The sequence below is a fragment of the Rhipicephalus microplus genome, chromosome X (genome assembly GCF_043290135.1).
Source record: "Rhipicephalus microplus isolate Deutch F79 chromosome X, USDA_Rmic, whole genome shotgun sequence".
In the NCBI taxonomy this organism is placed as follows: domain Eukaryota; kingdom Metazoa; phylum Arthropoda; class Arachnida; order Ixodida; family Ixodidae; genus Rhipicephalus; species Rhipicephalus microplus.
This window is the reverse complement of record NC_134710.1, coordinates 436,600,118-436,619,003: the sequence shown is the minus strand read 5'-3', so window position 1 is coordinate 436,619,003 and position 18,886 is coordinate 436,600,118. Positions and strand designations below refer to the sequence as shown.

Here is an 18,886-nt window from a genome sequence, read left to right as displayed (position 1 = left end):
GTGAGTTAAACAATGTTTATGTACAGCTTATATACGGAGGCGTTACAAATTCGGCACTGGGGCCGACAGAGACTCGAAGAGCCGAGCTCTCCTCTCTAACACATAGGTCTGCTCTAAAATGGATCCGCTGTAAAAAGGGGGTCTCTCTCGACGTGCCGCAGGGCTTCTTTTATATGCCCCGGGTCCAACCCAAACGTCCAACCCGAAGCGCCGCTGGTCGCGAGGTCCGAATTCTCCAATGAGGTCGCCGCTGGGCCGCGTCCTTCTTTCTCCTCAAATCTGGAGAGGCTGCGCTGCAGGTGGCTGCACCCAAGGACGAGTGAAGTCGCAAGGCATTGCGTCAGACCCGCCAGACAGGAAGGCGCCAGTTGTTTACTCGACGGGCTCGCTTGCTGAGGTGACTCACTGCACGTGGGCGACAGAAAGGCGCCGCGCGTGTTTACGCCGTTGAGTTGTTCGCGTCAGGCGGGCTTGCCTTGACACAGATTGCCTTTTCAGAGGCACGGATGTCCGCTGTGGACTCGCAGGCATAACAGCGCACCCACGACATTGTTGACATCGCGCAGCCAAAGAAAAGAGTTGTCACAACAACAGCGTAAACCTACCTTCTCTCGCAAACTAGAAGAGTGAGAAGGCAGAGTGACAAATCCAAATCAGCCGATATGGGTTCTATAGCCTGCAACTTCCTTGCCGCAGCACTTATTTGTACAATTCAAGCGGCAGCTTCCTCAGATTACACAATATGCAATTATTGCGACACAAATAGTCTACCCTGGGTTGTTTACTGCAGGTACGTTCGTAATATTTCTTCCACCTCGAAGTGTGACTCAATGTCGGTGTATTAGTTATATTTCACATTCACACCTGTAGTGTCATGCACGTGTCAATGAAGAAACAAAGTTAAAAACTTTCAAAACATTTATACATGCTGAACCAATGTATATCAAATAAAAGCTTGCAAAGTTTGAATGGTCAACATGTGTAGAATAAAAGTGGCTAAAAAAGTGAGACGCACACTCTAATGTGCAGTGCATCTAGTTCTTGAAGTGTTACTACGCCTTGAAGTTAGCTTCACATTGATGTGGTGCAAGTCAGACACGGTGAAATGTACCTAATGTCTGAAGCAATTTTACAGGAGTTGAGTGACAAGAAGCCCCGGGTGTGCCTGTACATGTTTATATACATGCATTTGCCACAGTCGTCCGTTCCTACAAGGTCTTGCACACGACTGTAGTGTCTGCGTTGTTCACAACCCACGGGTGGACCTTGACTTCGTCCAGGGATATGCGCTCAGACGGGCATTTTCTCAGAAGCTGTTGTGATAAAAAACAAGCACAGTTCACAGACAGTTCATTGAGAGAACGAAGATTATACTTATATATCACTGGCACATGAAAGAAATCAAAGATTTCTAAAGGTTGAGTGATCTCTACATCTATAGAGAGGGCGCATCAACTTTTTTTTCAGAAGGCTAATGATACCCTTTTTCTCTCCGTCTACTGCGTTACATGGTAGTTTAGCACATCTAAAATCATAGAGCACCCTAAACAATATGTTCGAACCTTGCCACAGTCACTTTTTATTTTATTTCTGAGGCATGCTCTAACTGCTCTACCAGTTTTGCTGCAACATCACTTGTTACAACAAATAGCATCATAAGGGGCAATCGAAAGAACAAGGGCATGGCGGTACAACTTTATATCGTGCTCCCACATAACAGTACTTTTTTAGGCACTACCCAACTGCCACAACTGCCCAATTTCGAACACCATGGGTTCTTTACCATGCACCGAAATTTAAGTACATAGACCTCACACATTTTAGACTCCACCGAAAATGCAACAGCTAGGGCCTTTTGTAGCAGTATGTTTCTAGAGTTTAGAGGGGAAGTGTTTTCACTTTACCCACACAAAAAAAGCTTGAACCATCTTCTCGAAGGGAACCCTGATGGGATACAAAGCAGCAGCGTTGCACACCAGTGACGTAACGGCTTGAATTGCGCGAATGCGCGTGCTCCGGTGGGCACTGGAAGATTCGTTTGAAGCGATGGCTAGCGTACGTCTTGTAGGTGACACGTACAGAAATGTTTCAACGCGTACGTTAGGCGTATGTCAGCTTTATTGAGCTTGAACTGATGAGTTCGCGGCGTAGCAAGCGGCAGTCACAAGCAAACGGACGAGATGGCAGCTCCAGGCGCCGAGCGAGCGCACGGCAGGCGAGAAAGAAAGTGTTGTCAGTGCACACTGTGAGGGGAGCGTGACATCAACGCGCAGCAGCGGCGGGACCTACTTGGCACCGTGCCAGCACCTGGACCGTGCAGCGCGTTCGTACGGAGGGACAGCGTTACACAGGCTGGTCGAAGAGCTACTTCGCATCTAGAAAATAATACGTACATAAAAAGGTATTCAGCCATTATGTCTTGAACACTTGCCCCGGCTAAAGTGCCTTTTGCGGGATCTACATACACTAACAAACTAATGTGATAGCGTTAAAGAGCTCGTTTCGCAGAAATTCCAGTGTCGGCGTCGTTGGTTGTGAGCGAAAATTCATCATCTTATGCATGACGAAAAAATATAAAACGAGAAAAATAAAATAAATATAATAAATATTCGTGAAGCAGAGTGGGGCCCAAACCAGAGCCATTTGGGTCCAAGTTGGAATTGAAATCGGGTCGTTTGTGTGGCAAGCAGATGTTCGACCACACAGCCAAACTTCTGCTTCTCAAAACAGTGAGAACTTCCTCTGCTTGGAAATGCAGTGAAAGTAGTTTACATGCTCCACAAACACACGCGTCCTTGTTACATGCTTCACAATACAACATGTAATATTGCAGTAATAATGCGTGGTATAAGCCACGGGCATCAGGGCATCAGAATATGTGGTTAATAAAATGGCTCCGTGGTTGAAAGCCGGTACGCCACTACAAAAGGCACACATGCTACTGCACCTATTCTCTTAAGGCCATGCATAGTGGGTGCATAGCAAATTCAGAAAGGTTTCATGAACTAAGTGTCTGAAATGCACACTAGGAACAGGTAGTTGCTATCGTCTAACTCCTAAAGGTGAAGCTTTAGGGTCCCCTAATTTCATTTATCCTCAAACAAGGATACAATTTGGATAACATGTAGTGCTAATAACAAAGACTGATAAGTGATGTGTTTTTAACTTGGCGCAACATTTAAGACTGCTTGCCATCGCCTGTGTACATTGCTAAGCACTATCTTGCAAACTATATGCTCCTTCTGATATTCTCAAGCACATCAGAATGCAGCTACAACACTCAGTATTAAACCCACAAGTGAGCTCAGTAGCGCAGTGCCATAGCCAAAGAGCTACTGCGGCTGGTAGTCCAAATATCAAGTTTATTGTACCTTGGCGAGTTTACCACATCAGACAGCCATTGGAATTGTACTATACTACTCTTCAACTGTACAGCCTGCCTTCCCCCATCCCCAGCTTCTGGTAAGACAAAGCAACGAGGTTCCTTAAGAGGCCATTGCATGGTCATCCAAGAATTTGTGTTTTTCAGCAAAAACTATTGGTAGAGAGCCTATTATACATACACAGGTCTAAAAAGTGGGCTGTAAAAGAATATTTCAGGGCAAAACAAGCCCGAGATGAGGCCAGCTCTAAACCCCGCCCACCGCCAGTGACTGCTCTTTTGCTATGGCACCTGTGACGTCACAAGTTGGAAGGAGCAGAGCCGTCGCCTTCTATCGAAGTTTCAACCGTTACGAATTTTTCAATTTCAGCACCAAACTGAAGAAAGATAGAATATCTTGATTTGACGCGCAGCTTACCATGAAACAACATCAGCTGCCGAATGCAGGCACTCGCTTAGTCAACTGCTCCTTACATCCAAGCTGGCGTATGTCCCAGTGTAGCCCGACTCACAGGAAGCTCGCGTGCTTATAATATCAAATTTAAAATTGAGTACCTGAAGAAATGCACTAAAGCTAAACCAGCTTATAAGGGAATACCTAGAGACTTACCTACATGACGCAGATTATGATTGAAAATTTGGTGTCATGGCAACTTTAAGCTAACTCTAAGTAAATCACAAGCAAAGGTTATTGCTCTGCAAAGCACTAACTTCCCTTCATCACATTCAGCGGTGGTGACTATGCTTGTGTACGCAACTCGTTTATGCTAGTTGTGTCAACTTGTAGGGCAAAGAGAGCTAGATGCACGTCTCATTGAATGAACTGAACCTTATCCATATCCAGTATGTCTTGACTTAATGATGTAAATTTGGTTGGAGTTTTCTCTTCAACATTTTATGCCAACGTAGTGCGCTTCTGCAAAATGTTTACCTTTGATTCAGGATGTCTTGTACTACAGTGTGCTGCGTATGACTGATCGATCATTTTGGTGAAGGTGCTGCGACTAGTCGTTCAGCACACCACACTTCAGGACCCAAGCCAAACTACTACTTTCCTTTCCTCAAAATGAGTGTGCACAACCAAAAACAACTTACACACACAATTGTAACATGACAATTCGTTATTTTCATGTAACGTTAAAAAGCAAGTTACTGCAGAAAAATTAATTAAATATTTATTTACACACTATTAACAGTAAAAGACAAACTCACGCAAAACTACACATTGCTTCATTTTCTTTCTTAGATTGTAAGATTGAGTGCCTTAGAATTTTGCTATGATAATTTGAGACATACGTAAACAGAGCATCGTACCGTATTTACTCGGGTAATTAACGCACTTTTTTTTTCGAGAAATCAAAGCAAAGTTGGGGGTGCGTTTATGATGCGGGGATACTTTTATTAAAACTTTTTTGGGATGAGCAAAGAATCCAGTCATGCAAAAAAATTTAGGCCACTGAGCCTTTCGCAATTGATGTACACATACACTGTTCCGAAACAGCCTCTTTGTTGCATTTTATTCATCTTCGGTGGTTGACGACGCCATCTTGTGCAAGCTGTACCCGCATCGCCCACGCATGCCATAAAAGCGTTTTGCGACCATCTTATTTTGCAATCATTTAACCGCAACAGTGGTATCTGCTTTGATCTCAAGGGGCACCCAGAAGCGTGCGCTACGACGCGCACTCTGACAACATCATGGCAGCCTCGCACGACAACCACAATGATGCCGTTCACATTGTAGCAAGTAACTAACATTGCAAGAAGCTACCCCAAAGCATCAAAACAAACAGTTCATAACAATAATAATGACAAAATACAGCTGCCGCCTCGCTTCTACTTGAGAAGTTCCTGTACGTGCAGAGAACAAGCAAAGTGAGAATTGAGGGTGCTACCATGTTGTGGAAATTTTCAAGATCTTATTTGAGCGACAAACAATTTTTTCAGGTTTTCTGAAAACCTGCGACGCGATAGCGACAATAAGTCCTGTTGCCGTCGCTCTAAAATCGCGTGCACGTCGTTGGGCCTTAAAGTTTCATACTTGCACGAAGCGACCGTCGGTTGGCACGGGAAGTTTCATGACCTTCGCTTGCCGTCTGCTTATCAGCTGCGACGTCTCTACACTCACACCTTTCATGAACCCGCTGTAATGCACAGATAAAAAAGACAGGGGACGTGCCGCACACAGATAGAAAGAAAAAACAATACGGCGCGCAGCAACGGGCGAAGCTGAGGAGGCAGCGAGCAGAGGTGGCCGAGGGAAATTGGCATAATAATAAAACGCGGAAGGAAGCAACAGGTAAGGAGGCGCCAGGTGTGGTTAGTGAAACTGCAGCGGATGAATTTAGGGGGTGCGTTTATTACGTGGGGAAAAATTCTAAATTTTGACGACTGAAGATGCGGGTGGGTTTATTGTGCGAGTGCGCTCATTAGGCGAGTGAATACAGTAATTCATGCCTGAAGGCGTTATTCACTTGAACGTACATTGATTTAAATTTATGCATTTGATACGTTTCGACCTACGTGAATTCAAAGTCAGTGTCTCAATTCACTTTAGCACACATCGGCTCAGTTTCAATTCCCTGAATTCACAATTATTATTCCTCAAGGTACTACAGCATCTCTATGATTCCACTCATTAAGAGGGGAAACTATGCTCAATAGAACTGATTCATGAACAGATATGAACAATATTTTAACAGCGTTTGTATTCTCACCTGTTGATTCCAAAAAGGAACTACTTTTATGGCAGAAAAAATAATTTATAGCATGCTCTACACTGTAAGCAAAAACTATCCGAGTTTGGGGTTTTCGCGGCTCATGACCTCTGAAAACTCTCTCGGGTTTAAAATTACTACCTCGTGTAGGAGTAAAAGATGGTACATGACATAGTTTTACCACCACCTCTCAGGCAAGTAGTAAAAGGATGTCAAAATCCAGTTTTACCACGTAGGGAGTTTTCTATCACGTGATTTTTAACCTGCGTTTCAGAGTTTATTACCACATGACTGCAAGGTGCAGCTGCTTCTGTGGCTTTTGCCCCATGCCCCCCATTGTGACGCTCTCAGTGAATCATGAAGGTACGCGAGGACCACAGATCTTTTTTTTTTTTGGTATCGCCGTGCCTCAGGACTGACCTCGAGTTAACGCACTTTTACTGGAACTGGGGGCAGCATAAGCACAACAAGCGAAAACAGCATTCTGTGAGTGAAAAAGAAGAAAAGACGGGGGGGGGGGGGAAGAGATCTCACAAGAAGGAAAAAAGAAAGAAAACCTGCTATGGAAAGTGGTCAGGCCTGCATATTTTCGCAAATTGTTGGCTTTTGCTCGGCGGTGGCCTTGGTGACAGACGGTGCAAGAAGCTCGGTACCTGTGTGTCTGGTTGGGCTGATGGATCTCACGTGTTTCCTACATCGTCAAACGACCGTGCGCTTCCGAGCGCCTCCGAACCTGCACGTCGCGGATATCTCGCTTCCGAGCCGAATCGCGAATATCTGCCAGTGGTAACAAAATCAATCTGGTGTCATCGTCCGTGCTTTCCTACTGGAGAAGCAATAAGCAAAATGCTTCACTCTGTCGTCGGCACCGAGCCGCGGCCGCCAGTGACCAGTGGGAGTGTGTCGCCGGGGCAGGTGAAACAAGCATCGCATATATCTTGTTCCAGAGTAGGCGATGTCTGCATGAGTAAAGTGCTGTCCGAATTGCCCATCTCATGCACCAACTGTTCTCAAACATGTAGCGCGAAGCCGATACGATGCAGACGGAACCAACAAGCGGCTGCCGGTGAGCACGAAGAAAACCCGGATGGTGATCTTTCGTTGGAAGTATGCATACACCGCCCCGTCCCCGTAACATAGCGGTCACGTGTTCATTTGTGTCTGAAATGACGACCAAATTCGCACAGGATATGAGTTCTGTGATCGCCAGCTGTGTTTCATCGGATAGCCGTGCTCTTCGAAAAGGCCTAGTACGCCGTCGCTAAGAAGGTTGTGTGCAGGCGTGCACCGCTCCTCTACGCCCGTTGTGATGAATACGTGCTGCTACTGCGTTTGTGCACCGTCGCTCAATGAAAATCATTGAGCTACCATGGTTTGTGCGTACTTAGGTATATTTTATGGAATTGTGCATCAGCAGTGCTAACACGCGTGGGGTCATGAGCCTGGTGTGCTAAGTAATTATTGGATACTCAAAAAAGTGAGATCGGGTAGATTTACTATAAAAGGTCGGTGTGACATTTAGTGCACTGCAGCCCACCTTAAGTTTACGCTTGCACCTTCAACCGTTGTTGTTAATCAATGCAAAAAAAGAGCCTCCTACCGGTACTACAGGGCTGGTCAAAAAGTCGTGCCTATATATACCGGATTGTAAAAGTGTATAGTTGAGCAACGCGTGCAGTCTGTTCGAGTGGGGTATTATTCTGCATTTGTTGTGGGTGTACGTGTTTGGCTGTATGTGAATCTATGTGTCACCAATTCTGCCGTTTAATAAATTCAATCAATTCTGCTATTTAATAAATTTGTCGACTCTGAGTGAATGCACCCGTCAATTTTTATTTTTTTTACCATTTCAAAAACCTTGTGAAGGCAGTAAAAATTTACTCTCTCTATACTCGCTCAAGACCTCACTGGGGTAAATATTTACTACTCTGCCTACGTTCAAAAACTCAGTTAGCACGAGAGTAAATTTTTACCTCGATAGTAGGTGGTAAAAAAACCCAGGAAAGGTAGTGCGCTAGAGGACAAATGGTCTACCCAGTTTTTGAGGTTATTTCAGGTCATTTTCGTTTAGTGTGTAACGTCACTGTCTAAGTTTGCTTTCTTGCTCAAAGGGAAATTACCATTCGAACAGAAATCCTCAAGATAGTGGTTAGAGCAATAAAACTACTATAATGTTCAAGAACACGTTGTTGCCATTCTGATCAGTGTAAACTATAAAATAGACCAACCAAGAATTCACAGACCCATTCTGAGGCACAAGTTTGAAAACAGTTTTTGGGTAGATTTCAGGCTTTCACGGGCTGCAACCTTTGTTAATGTCCCTAGACATTCGTGTTCATAACGCCAAACATTATTTCTTCTCAACTGACTCGCCATGCAATGCTTTTACTTGAATATGAGGATGACCACTGTTTATTCACACTGAATGGTGCTCACCTTGCCAATTAGGTCCCGTGCCTCGGCGCTTACGTACGGAGGGCACTGCACCTTGCACTCGCGTATGCGCCGGTACGTCTCGTTCATCGTGGGCGAGTCAAAGGGCGGCTTGCCCACCAAGAACTCGTAGATGAGAATGCCGAGGGCCCAGTGGTCCACCTTCTCGTTGTAGGGGGCACCTTCAATCATCTCAGGTGGCAGGTAATCCAGCGTGCCGCACATTGTGGCCCGCCTGCGGCACAAACGCACGCTTTCACATTTAGGCTAACGCAGCCGCACATTTGTTCTCTGCTTCGTCTTTTGTCTAGCGTTTCCACTCAATGAGTCGGTACCAATATGAGGAACATGGCTAAACACATTCCCATCACACTGGGTGCGTGTGCTGACGGCATAGTGGTTGGAGTGCCTGGCGTCTGTCTCCACAGAGTAACGCACTGTAGCTTTGATTACCTGGTCAAGCGCTTAAGCACAGTTTTCCTTTTTTGACCAGTTTGTGCACATTTTTACTGACGCCATTTCTGTGATAAATTGCCACCAAGCAATTCTCGATAGACTGCTGTACATCCTATCGCAGTGTAAAAGAATTTAACAGTCAGACGAACGCACCTGGATGAAGGTGCATGCACGGACCAGCCGAAGTCTGCAATCTTAATCTCGCCATTAATGCCAACGAGAAGATTTTCCGGCTTGATGTCGCGGTGGATGACGTTTTGTGCATGGCAGACCTTGAGCGCATCGCAGAGCTGGTAGATGTACTGAACACAAGAATAGTGAGAAAAGAGAAACCACATCATAAGGTGAACACTTTAGATCGGAATTTCTTGTGTCACTTTTTAATTGACAATAAATAAACTGAACCAGGACCCATGTACAAACTCGTTTTTTCCAGGGGCTGTTTGAAGTCTTTAGTATTTTACTTCATTATCTTCCAGTAACTATCAGCCCAGGGATAAGAGACTTTGGCATATCACCCTCCCAAAAGTTCTGCCTACCACAGCATGAAATGACACGTGACACAACCGTCTGCAAATTCACAACCGAAAGGCTCGGCTATGTTCTTACAGTGGCAGCTCTCTTGTCAGTGAAACGCCTGGCCGAAGTAAGCTGCTTGTAGAGTTCGCCCTGAGGCGCATATTCCAGGATCAGATAGACCCTCGTCTCATCGTGGAACCAGTTGAACAGGCACAGGATGTTCGGGTGCCTGAAAAACATTTTGCAACAACAGACAAGACATGCTGCTGAAATGACGAGTGCCCACGGATCTGCCAGCTCAAGCTTTTTAACTCTGCTATCGCTCCAAGTTTACGCAGACGTGACATTTCACCGCATAATTCTTTACAGACTGTAAAACCCCTCTATTGCATTTCATAAAATAAACTACAGAAAAATAATTACATCGTCTCCCACTAAAGGGAACCTTGTGGGTATGCGAAGCAGCACAGGTGTTCACTTGCGTTTCCATTTGTATGGGTCCGTGTAGGTTTCATTTGTGTGTGGAGTTGTGTACGTGTTGTGTACCGCTTATGTTGCCCCCCCCCCCATTTGTGTGAATTAATGTGTGTGTGTGAGTGCCACAAAGTGAACACCCAGCGCTTCTAGGAGAGGGCAACGGAGCGAGCATGTGCAGCAGTATATGAGCGCACAGCTGTGGCAGAGAGATAAACAGGAGAAGAGAAACAAAGCGGAAGCAGCACTTAGCCACCTTCTCCTACGTTGCACTCACATGAAGAGGGGGCCCTTGGCGACTGTTCTCTCCCCCACTGTTTATGCGCCAACTCACCCCTTTTCTCGAGCACGCGTAAGGAGATACTTGGCGCATGCGCACTAATGGTGGTCATGCTGCATGCTAAGTATGTTGGTATTCTTTCATTGCACCTCCACTGAAACCTAGCCTGTGGCCAGAAATCACATTGCCGTTCATCAGTGTAGCAGCAAGATGCCTCAGCCTGTTGGGCTACCATGGCAAGAAAACTAAGGAACATGGTTCTACAGGTTCGAATGCATATTATTACATTGATTTTGCTTATTAGTCGAATACAGGAGCAGGAGCATATGGCAGCAAAAATTAGGAGCAAATGTCAATAAACCAGCAAATCAAAACCTTTTGAGAGATACAAAAAGCACACGTTCAGCAAGCTTCAAATTCATAAGCCATCAGGCTAAGTTCCACAAAGGCATGAAGAGTATTATCGCAGGTCTTTGTGAAATTCCAGTTGTCTTTGCAGTATGACACTATTGACAGTCTTCAGCAAAGTGTTCCCAACAACACAGGCACGGTCACAGGCTTTAGATGAAGTTAGGGGTTTTACATGTCGAAACCGAGATACGCCATAACAGGGAGAGCCAATCAATTTCGTGAGATTATCCAAAATACTCCTAAATTTAGGTTCACATACATGCCATTTACATATCCATGGCCCTCACCCCTTTCAAGTTCCATCCTTCCTGAAACTAGAAAACCATGGCCAAAAGTCACATCTGTGTTCAAAATATCACCAACATGACCCAGAGACCTACACAGGGGGTGGCACACAAGACCACTGCCCCCCCAAATTTTTTTTTTCCACCAAGGCACTGAAAGTGAAAAATAACCCTTGCAAGAGGGTGCCCCTCCCGAAATAAAGTTGGTGGCCCCCCTTTCACCTCCTGAAAAAAATTTCTGGCTATGCGCCGGTCTGTTTAGCTACCACAGTGGGTGTAACAGCTGGGGAAGGAAACAAAAATCGCAGCATATTCACTCGAAACTTTAGATAGAGTTCGTTCCCTACTTTTTCTACAAATTATGCCACATACCCAAATTTATGTTCACTGGCTGATTGAAGAACTGCTCGCTGCACAGTAGCGGCACATGCCTCAGTGGGAATTAAAAGAGGACCTGCAACACCTTATCAGCAGGCTTAGAAAACGCTGCTATCCAGTAATCAAGACTATGATGAACACGTGAGGCAAACGATATAGCTCGGCATGCAGCCAGAAATTTAGAACTAACTCACAACGCAGGCTATAAATCATTCCTTTTTCTTTGTACAAATGATGCTCTATGCCCAAATTTATAGTCACTGGCCGATTTGAGCATTGTTAGCTGCACAGTTACGGAGGTCACCGTAGAAGACAGACACGCGGCCGTGTGCGTGATCACATTGAAGGTAAGTTGCGTGTTTGAAGAGAAAAAAGAAAATGTGCTCAAGGTCCTGATTTGCGTGACGTAACTTGTTTCTACTGTGCCAACCCTGCCTGCTTTGCTTCCACCGTCCTTGTCGAGACAAGAAAAGAGAGAAAGCAATTTAGTGTGCAAGAAATCTTCGACTTTGCTGATACTTCACAGATTCCAAAGAATCTAACGGCGATTGATTCATAAGGGAATGTTTTGTAAAATGTTTTTGTTAATGCATATTACTTCGAGGAAAAAAACTGATTTTTTTGTAAATGTCAATTTTTTGGTTTTCGATCATGGGAAATGTGCAATTTTTCGCCCAACATTTAGCTGCAGAAAGCTTCCGCCTAGTTTTTTGTTTTTTTATGAAGAGTTACAGGCAAAAATGTGAGACCCCCGATCACCCACGAAACTGAAACTGCGAGCTTCGTCTGCATCAAAACATTAGCTTGTTATGTAGTATTTTCTTCGTTATTTAGCTCTAATATCAAGTGCTAACGTAACAGTGCTCTAAAAGCATTGTCAACCCCTCATTTTTTATCATAAAAGTCATAAACGTCTAACTAAATAAACACATAACATGTTACGTGTGTTCTTCGTGCTCAAGCACTGATATGTGAGCTTGTCAACCATCAAATTTGCTCTGGTTGACGCTGCGTGTCATTTCAATAATGACAGAAGAAGAACATTTGATATTATAAGCAAATTTGAATCAAGCCTGGTCTCTGCACTGCAAAAGCTTGCCTAAATATTAATTAGTACCTCAGCCTGAAAACACCGTGGTCCTTGTACTGACCATGCAATGTCAGCTACAAAACAAAAATGTAGAGTTGCCACTCGAGCGAGGGCGCACAGCAGTAAAGTCCGCGACAGAAGTGGCTGCAAATATTAAAAATTTCAGGACTCCTGATCATTTTGGAAGAATGCTAACATCATCCTAATACATAAGAAAGGAGATAACAAGGACTTGAAGAATACAGGCTGATCAGCTTGCTCTCCATAGGATACAAGCTATTTACAAAGGTAATTTCTAACAAAATTAAGAAAACATTAAAATTCAATCAACCAAAGGAACAAGCAGGATTTAGAACAGGCTAATCAACAATCAAACACATTCATGCTATCAATCTGCTAAGAGAGAAATGTTCAGAATACAGCCAGCCACTACACATAGCTTTCATAGAATACGAGAGGGCATTTTATGTAGTAGAAATATCAGCAGTTATGCAGACACTGCGGAATCAGGGCATCGACGAAGCATATATAAACATCCTGGAAGAAATCTACATGGGATCAACTGCAACAGTAGTGCTTTATAAAGAAAGCAACAAAATAACAATTAACAAGTGTGTAAGGCAGGGGGACACAATCTCCTCAATGATGTTTAACACGGGCTTAAGGGAGGTTTTCAGAGGCCTAGAATGGGAACTGTTTAACTGCATAAGTGTTAATGGAGAGTACCTTAGTAACCTGCCCTTTGCCGATGACATTGCATTGCTCAGTAACTCAGGGGACGAATCCCAATTCATGATTACGGAGTGAGACACGGAGAGCAGAAAGGTAGGTCTTAAATTTATCTGCAGAAAATGAAAGTAATGTACAACAATCTCGCAAGAGTGCAGCTCTTCGAGATAGGTAATAGTGCACTTGAATTTGTAAAAGACTATGTCTACTTAGGACAGGTAGTAACAGCGGAGCAGAACCACGAGATTGAAGTAACTAGAAGAATAAAAATAGGATGAAGCCCATTTGGCAAGCACTCTCAAATCATGACAGGTAGTTTGCCACTATACCTCAAGAGAAAGGTATATAACATCTGCACCCTTCCGGCACTTAGCTACAGAGCAGAAACCTGGAGACTTACAATAAGAGTTAAGCTTAAATCGAGGATGACGCAGCGAGCAATGGAAAGGAAAATGGTAGGTGTAACCTTAAGAGACAAGAAGAGAGCAGATTGCATCAGGAAACAAACCGGCGTTAAGGATATTATAGTTGAAATCAAGAAGAGGAAATAGACATGGGCCGGGCACATAGCACGTAGACAGGATAACCGCTTGTCATAAGGGTAACTAACTAGATTCCCAGAAAAGGCAAGTAGGTTAGGGGGAGACAGAAGATTAGGTGGACAGATGTGATTAAGAAATTTGCGGGTATAGATTGGCAGCAGCAAGCAGATGACCGAGTTGAGTGGCGGAACATTGGAGAGGCCTTTGTCTTGCAGTGGACGTAGTCAGGCTGATTATGATGATAATGATTATTATCTGGTGAAAGTGATCTGCTTGTTCCCGTCTATTTTGTCGACAATCTCAGAACTTACATTCCTGTATTTTTCCGTACGGGAACAGTCATAACTCTTTTGCTAATAAATAGTTTTCAGTAAAACTTGACACAATTCCTTATCAAACTAGTATGCATGCTTTAGTGCCCCATCGCTTGATTGCAGGTTGGGCACCCGTGTAGTGTACAAGTATCCCAAAGGAGTACGGCCACTAGCGGGGGTTCAGTCTTAGCAAGCCGCCGGGCACGCGATAACCGTCGCTGTGGCGAAAACACGGTACTGCTGAAGGTCGTAATACTTGATTGTCTGCAGCAACATAAAAAAACCGTACAGAGCCCGTTGCAAAGGTGCAGCGGGAAAGCAAATGGGCTTATCCCTGCCACGGGCGAGAAGTACTACACAGGGGTGCCACGAGCTCGTCTCCGTGGGCAAATGTGATTCACGGTGACACCAGGACAAAGGGCCCGGTTGCTCAAACGAGGGCCAAAACTCCGTGCGCATTGGCTTCAGATAAAGGTGAGCGTCCTCTGCAGGCGCAAGGTGCTGTTGGCGAAGTCCCAATGAGCCCCAAACAAAACCAGTCGACGGACGAAAAAGAAATGCGTGCTTACCTTATGTCGTCTCGGAGAGGTTCTCTCTCACTCCCGACGCACGTGTGCGAAACGTCCCGAGAGACTCCGCGCACGGTGCCACAGTCAACATCCGCAACCGGGTGAGAGGAGTTAAACGTCCCTCCCCACTCTCCCAACGCGGCACACCGCGGAGGAGAGGAGAGTAATGCCGGGACATGAGAACGCAGAAAGAGGCGACGGACTAGCTTCGATTCCCGCAACGCAATGAACCTTAATGAGCAAACACCGTGCTACAATATTAAGGGGGGACGCGGCTTTGGGATCGCGAAAAATGGCAAAAAATTTGATTGTTTGAAACTCAAGTTTTCAGTTTCTGGAACCTTTTTCTATCTGGTTCGAAAATACCTACACTGAAAACCGCGCAGATGTGCTTCGGAAAATTTGTTTCACCCACCTAGGAAGGGAAAATTTTTTTGTAAATGGCAAGAAAACGGCGTTTTTCAAAAACTTTTAGCTTCGCGATGCTTGGGCCGGGAGCCGGCTTCTTGGGCTCATCGGAAATAGCATTTCTCTGTGTTTAATTTTCCTGCCTCAGCTGACTCCTTTTTTTAACAACAAGCGAGCAAAAAGCAAATGTTTGAAGGTCGTTTTGAGGATCTTGATTGGCCGTGGCCGCCATGTTGCCTCAGCTCGCATCGCCATTGGCCCAATGCTCGCTCCGGGAGATCGTCGTCTGCTGCTTGTGCGTCGCGAGGACATGACTCTCGAAAATCGCCACTTTGTGACGTGTTAACGGCTTGATAATCACTTGAGATATAACCACGCTTTAGTTACGAGCAGTAAGCGGATGCGCGATCAGGTTACTACGAGCGGGAGCGCAGTCTACAAGCGCCGCGCGTCATCGGAGTCTTCTTTAGCCCTGACTCCGCCGACAGTGAAGCTGCGGGCAGGAACGGCGCGCTAGCGCATTCGCGGCGACGTGCTTCTTCGCAAGCAACGAAGCTGAAAGCGGCGGCACAATCTGATTACTACGAGTGGCCGCACCGGATGCACAATCAGATTACTACGAGCGGGCGCGCGGCGGTCTACGAGTGCGGCGCGTCATCGGAGTCGGCTATAGGCCTAACTCCGCTGACAGCGAGACTGCGGGCAGAAACGACGCGCAAGCGCACTCTTGGAGACATGATTTTTCACAAGGAATGTACCACATCACTCGCTAGCTCCTCTGAATCACGTACGGGCATTTTACGCATCGGCCGTGGACAACGCAGTCAAGCTCGTCCCCCCCCCCAACCCTTCACTGCCAAGGGTCGCTCAGAACAGCGGCTAGCAATTTCTCGCGTCGTCATTTGAAAATGAGATGCCAAGTGCAGTGCGTGCCGACTTTTTAGTCTTCGTAGTTACACATTTCGCGCATCCTCATCGAACGCCGCCGGCAAGTGCATCACGTGCCGGCTGCACTGTCCACGCGGCCGCGCACCCCACGATCAAATGGAGTGCTGTCAATAAGCTTTTGTGATGAAGTTCAGACGTGCATGGAGGCGTGCTTGATATCGCCATGAACGTCCATGAATGTTCCGAGGTTAAAGAATTGCTGTAGATTAGAGTTTCCGCGACCGGCTGTATGATGATGCGTTTTACAGCAAGAGCGGCGAAAGAGCATGTCTGAATCAGGGGCACGAATTTTTATATGCCTATTTTGTGTCATTAATTATAGTGCTAGAAATCCCCGTGCCACCCGTCTTCTGCACATAATTTTGTTATTGAGAAAGAAGGCGTAGGCCGTCATGATGTGATCCTTATTTCTGATGCAATAAGCCTCTCTCCAAATAAAGAAAAGTTCAGTGAATATTTGTAATCAAGTACCTAATCACACTAATTACAATTTCAGCACAAAAAGTATGTGTAATAATTTCAGTATATGGTTTTATTTAATTGACAATCTTTTGTGTCATACCTATCACACCACTGCTTCATGCAAAGAACTTGGTTTGAAATCCATACTTGTTCTTTGTAAATCATGAAAAGGAGTAAATTGTGAAAAGAAGTCAAATATCTCAAAACAAACCTGAGATCACAATTTTTAGGTGTCTTAGAGACGTAAAGAAAGTTGAAACTTTAAGCGCAGCTTTCTCAATACTGTTTTTTTTTGACATTATGCTAAGCTCCCCCTCCACATGGTTCAATGAAGAAATAATTTGTTTCTCGTAAAATATTTGTGGTATCACTTCAAATTTTTTTTGAAAGCTTTGTGAGGTCATTGTTAGTGTCGGTGCCAATTTTCATCAATATTCAACGAGAAACAAAAAAGTTCATTGAAAAACGCCTGTCGAAAACTTCGACAGGCTTTTTCTCACAAGTGTATTTTGGACATTGTGCATTGCTCGTGGAAAAATTAGCACGGGAACGATTGGACCGATTTTGATTCTGTTTTTTCCCCTGAATTCCTGAACACTGCTTGTGGGTACAGCAATCTTGACTTTCTGTTTTATGGCCCTGTTATTTTTCTAGACGTTGATTTGTTCCTGCCACTGTTTCTGACAATGTATCTCGGCAGCCATGATGATCTCTAAAAAAAGAGAACTTAATAAAAACTTCTGAGAGTGTCATACCCTGTAGCTTTCTTTTGAGTAAAGATCAACACCATTCGCAGCTTTCTGGCATGTTTTCATGCCAGGAAAGGCCAGCAGCTTCCTGGCCTTTTCACGAGCAGACCATGTATTTGTATCGTGCAGCATTGTGTAACTTGAGAACTGCTGAAGCTATCATGATGAAACTGCATATTTCCCAATTCGAGACACCTATGAGTATGCATGCCAAATTTCGTTGCTGTAGGTCAATAAACCAAAGGTTTTTTCAATGCCAACTCCCCCCTTAAATATGGCTGCCTGTTACACTTGTGTGCCTTTAGTACTAGTAGATAATTTCTGGGTATTTATTCAATAAGAATTTTTTCAAAATATTCACCAGATCTCATTTGTTTTGGTTCACTGCACAGGCTAAAGCTTTTTTATTTCCCTATGTCCCTACAAAAATAATATTCTGAGTTACAAGTAAAACTTGATTTACAAGTATTGGTGTAAGGCCTACCTTTAAAAAATCTTTTTAATTATAAAAAGGTTACAAAAAATGGGATTGTTTATAATGCTAACATGTGCCTAAAATGGTGTGCTTTATATTGCAGACTAATATTCTGTAATGATTATTGCCTTAAAAAACATTTTTGACTCTTGGCCTCGTACCTTAACAACGCAGGCGAGGAAAACAGATATCTGCCGTAAGCTGTCATATTTAGAGATAAAAAGAAAAATAGTGGCGCGGTCATCGCTGTTACGGAAGAACGTACATTGGAGGGCGTAACAAGCCTGCCAACGTCTCATTGTGTATGATAGCCGCACTACATTCAGCGTCAAAAATTTAGCTCACCTGAGATGAGACTGGATCTCAATCTCCCGTCGAAGTTGATGCTCCATTCCGCTCTTCTGAAGCTGAGACTTGAACATGACCTGAGCAAAGAGCATCACGCTCAGTTTGGTTCTCATTCGATGGACTTTACGAAACAACAGTGGTCATATGCACACAACAGTGCAGTAAAATTCGACAATACTGTACGTCTCGAGATGAGCCGATCTGTCATTTACACAAGTGTCACCAAGTAATAGCGATTGCCGCTGCTCATGCACCTTTGAGAATACCGAAGCGCCAGCAATCATTTCTATGTTCACAGGTTTTACAACTCCATTTTGTGATGTTCATCTTATGAGATCAAATGTGCTTCTTTCACTATATATAGAATAGGGGAAAACATCAAAGAAGCTTTGATTGATTTGATTGATTTGTGGGTTTTAACGTCTCAAAACAACTATTTGATTATGAGAGACGCCGTAGTAGAGGGCTCCGGAAATTTTGACCACCTGAGATTCTTTAACGTGCACCCAAATCTGAGTACACGGGTCTACAACATTTCCGCCTCCATCCGAAATGCAGCCACTTCCACCGTGATTTGAACTCGCGACCTGCGGGTCAGCAGCCGAGTACCTTAGCCACTAGACCACCGTAGCGGGGCATCAAAGAAGCTTTATTCCACTAAGTCAGTAGTTACTGCTTGACGTTATAATTATAATAATACAAGGTGATAGATAACGATGCCAAAGAAAGCAAATGAGATAGGCTTGTGTGAATGATAGTAGTGTATTCAAATTCAAATTATTGAACAATTATTTCAACGTAGTCGCAATGAACCAATAAATGTATAGTATATTATTCCGCACGTAACTGCCTTTAAAAGCAACTTTTCTGTAGTGTAATAATGCTAAGCCAAAAAAGTACCTGTCCAGGAGAAATCCG

General features: G+C 44.4%; 1 protein-coding gene across 1 annotated transcript in view; it reads right to left on the bottom strand.

Annotated features, from left to right (window-relative positions):
* Positions 1-1,160: 1,160 nt before the first annotated feature.
* LOC119185264 (aurora kinase A-B) overlaps positions 1,161-18,886 on the bottom strand; it is a 31,125-nt gene continuing 13,399 nt past the window's right edge. Inside the window, exons 3-7 of the mRNA XM_075880510.1 lie at positions 17,966-18,045; positions 9,598-9,736; positions 9,142-9,290; positions 8,536-8,767; positions 1,161-1,313 (exon numbers count right to left, since the gene is read on the bottom strand). Of these exons, the coding sequence (XP_075736625.1) occupies positions 1,209-1,313; positions 8,536-8,767; positions 9,142-9,290; positions 9,598-9,736; positions 17,966-18,045 (705 nt within the window). The 3' untranslated portion in view covers positions 1,161-1,208. The remainder of the gene's footprint in view (positions 1,314-8,535; positions 8,768-9,141; positions 9,291-9,597; positions 9,737-17,965; positions 18,046-18,886) is intronic.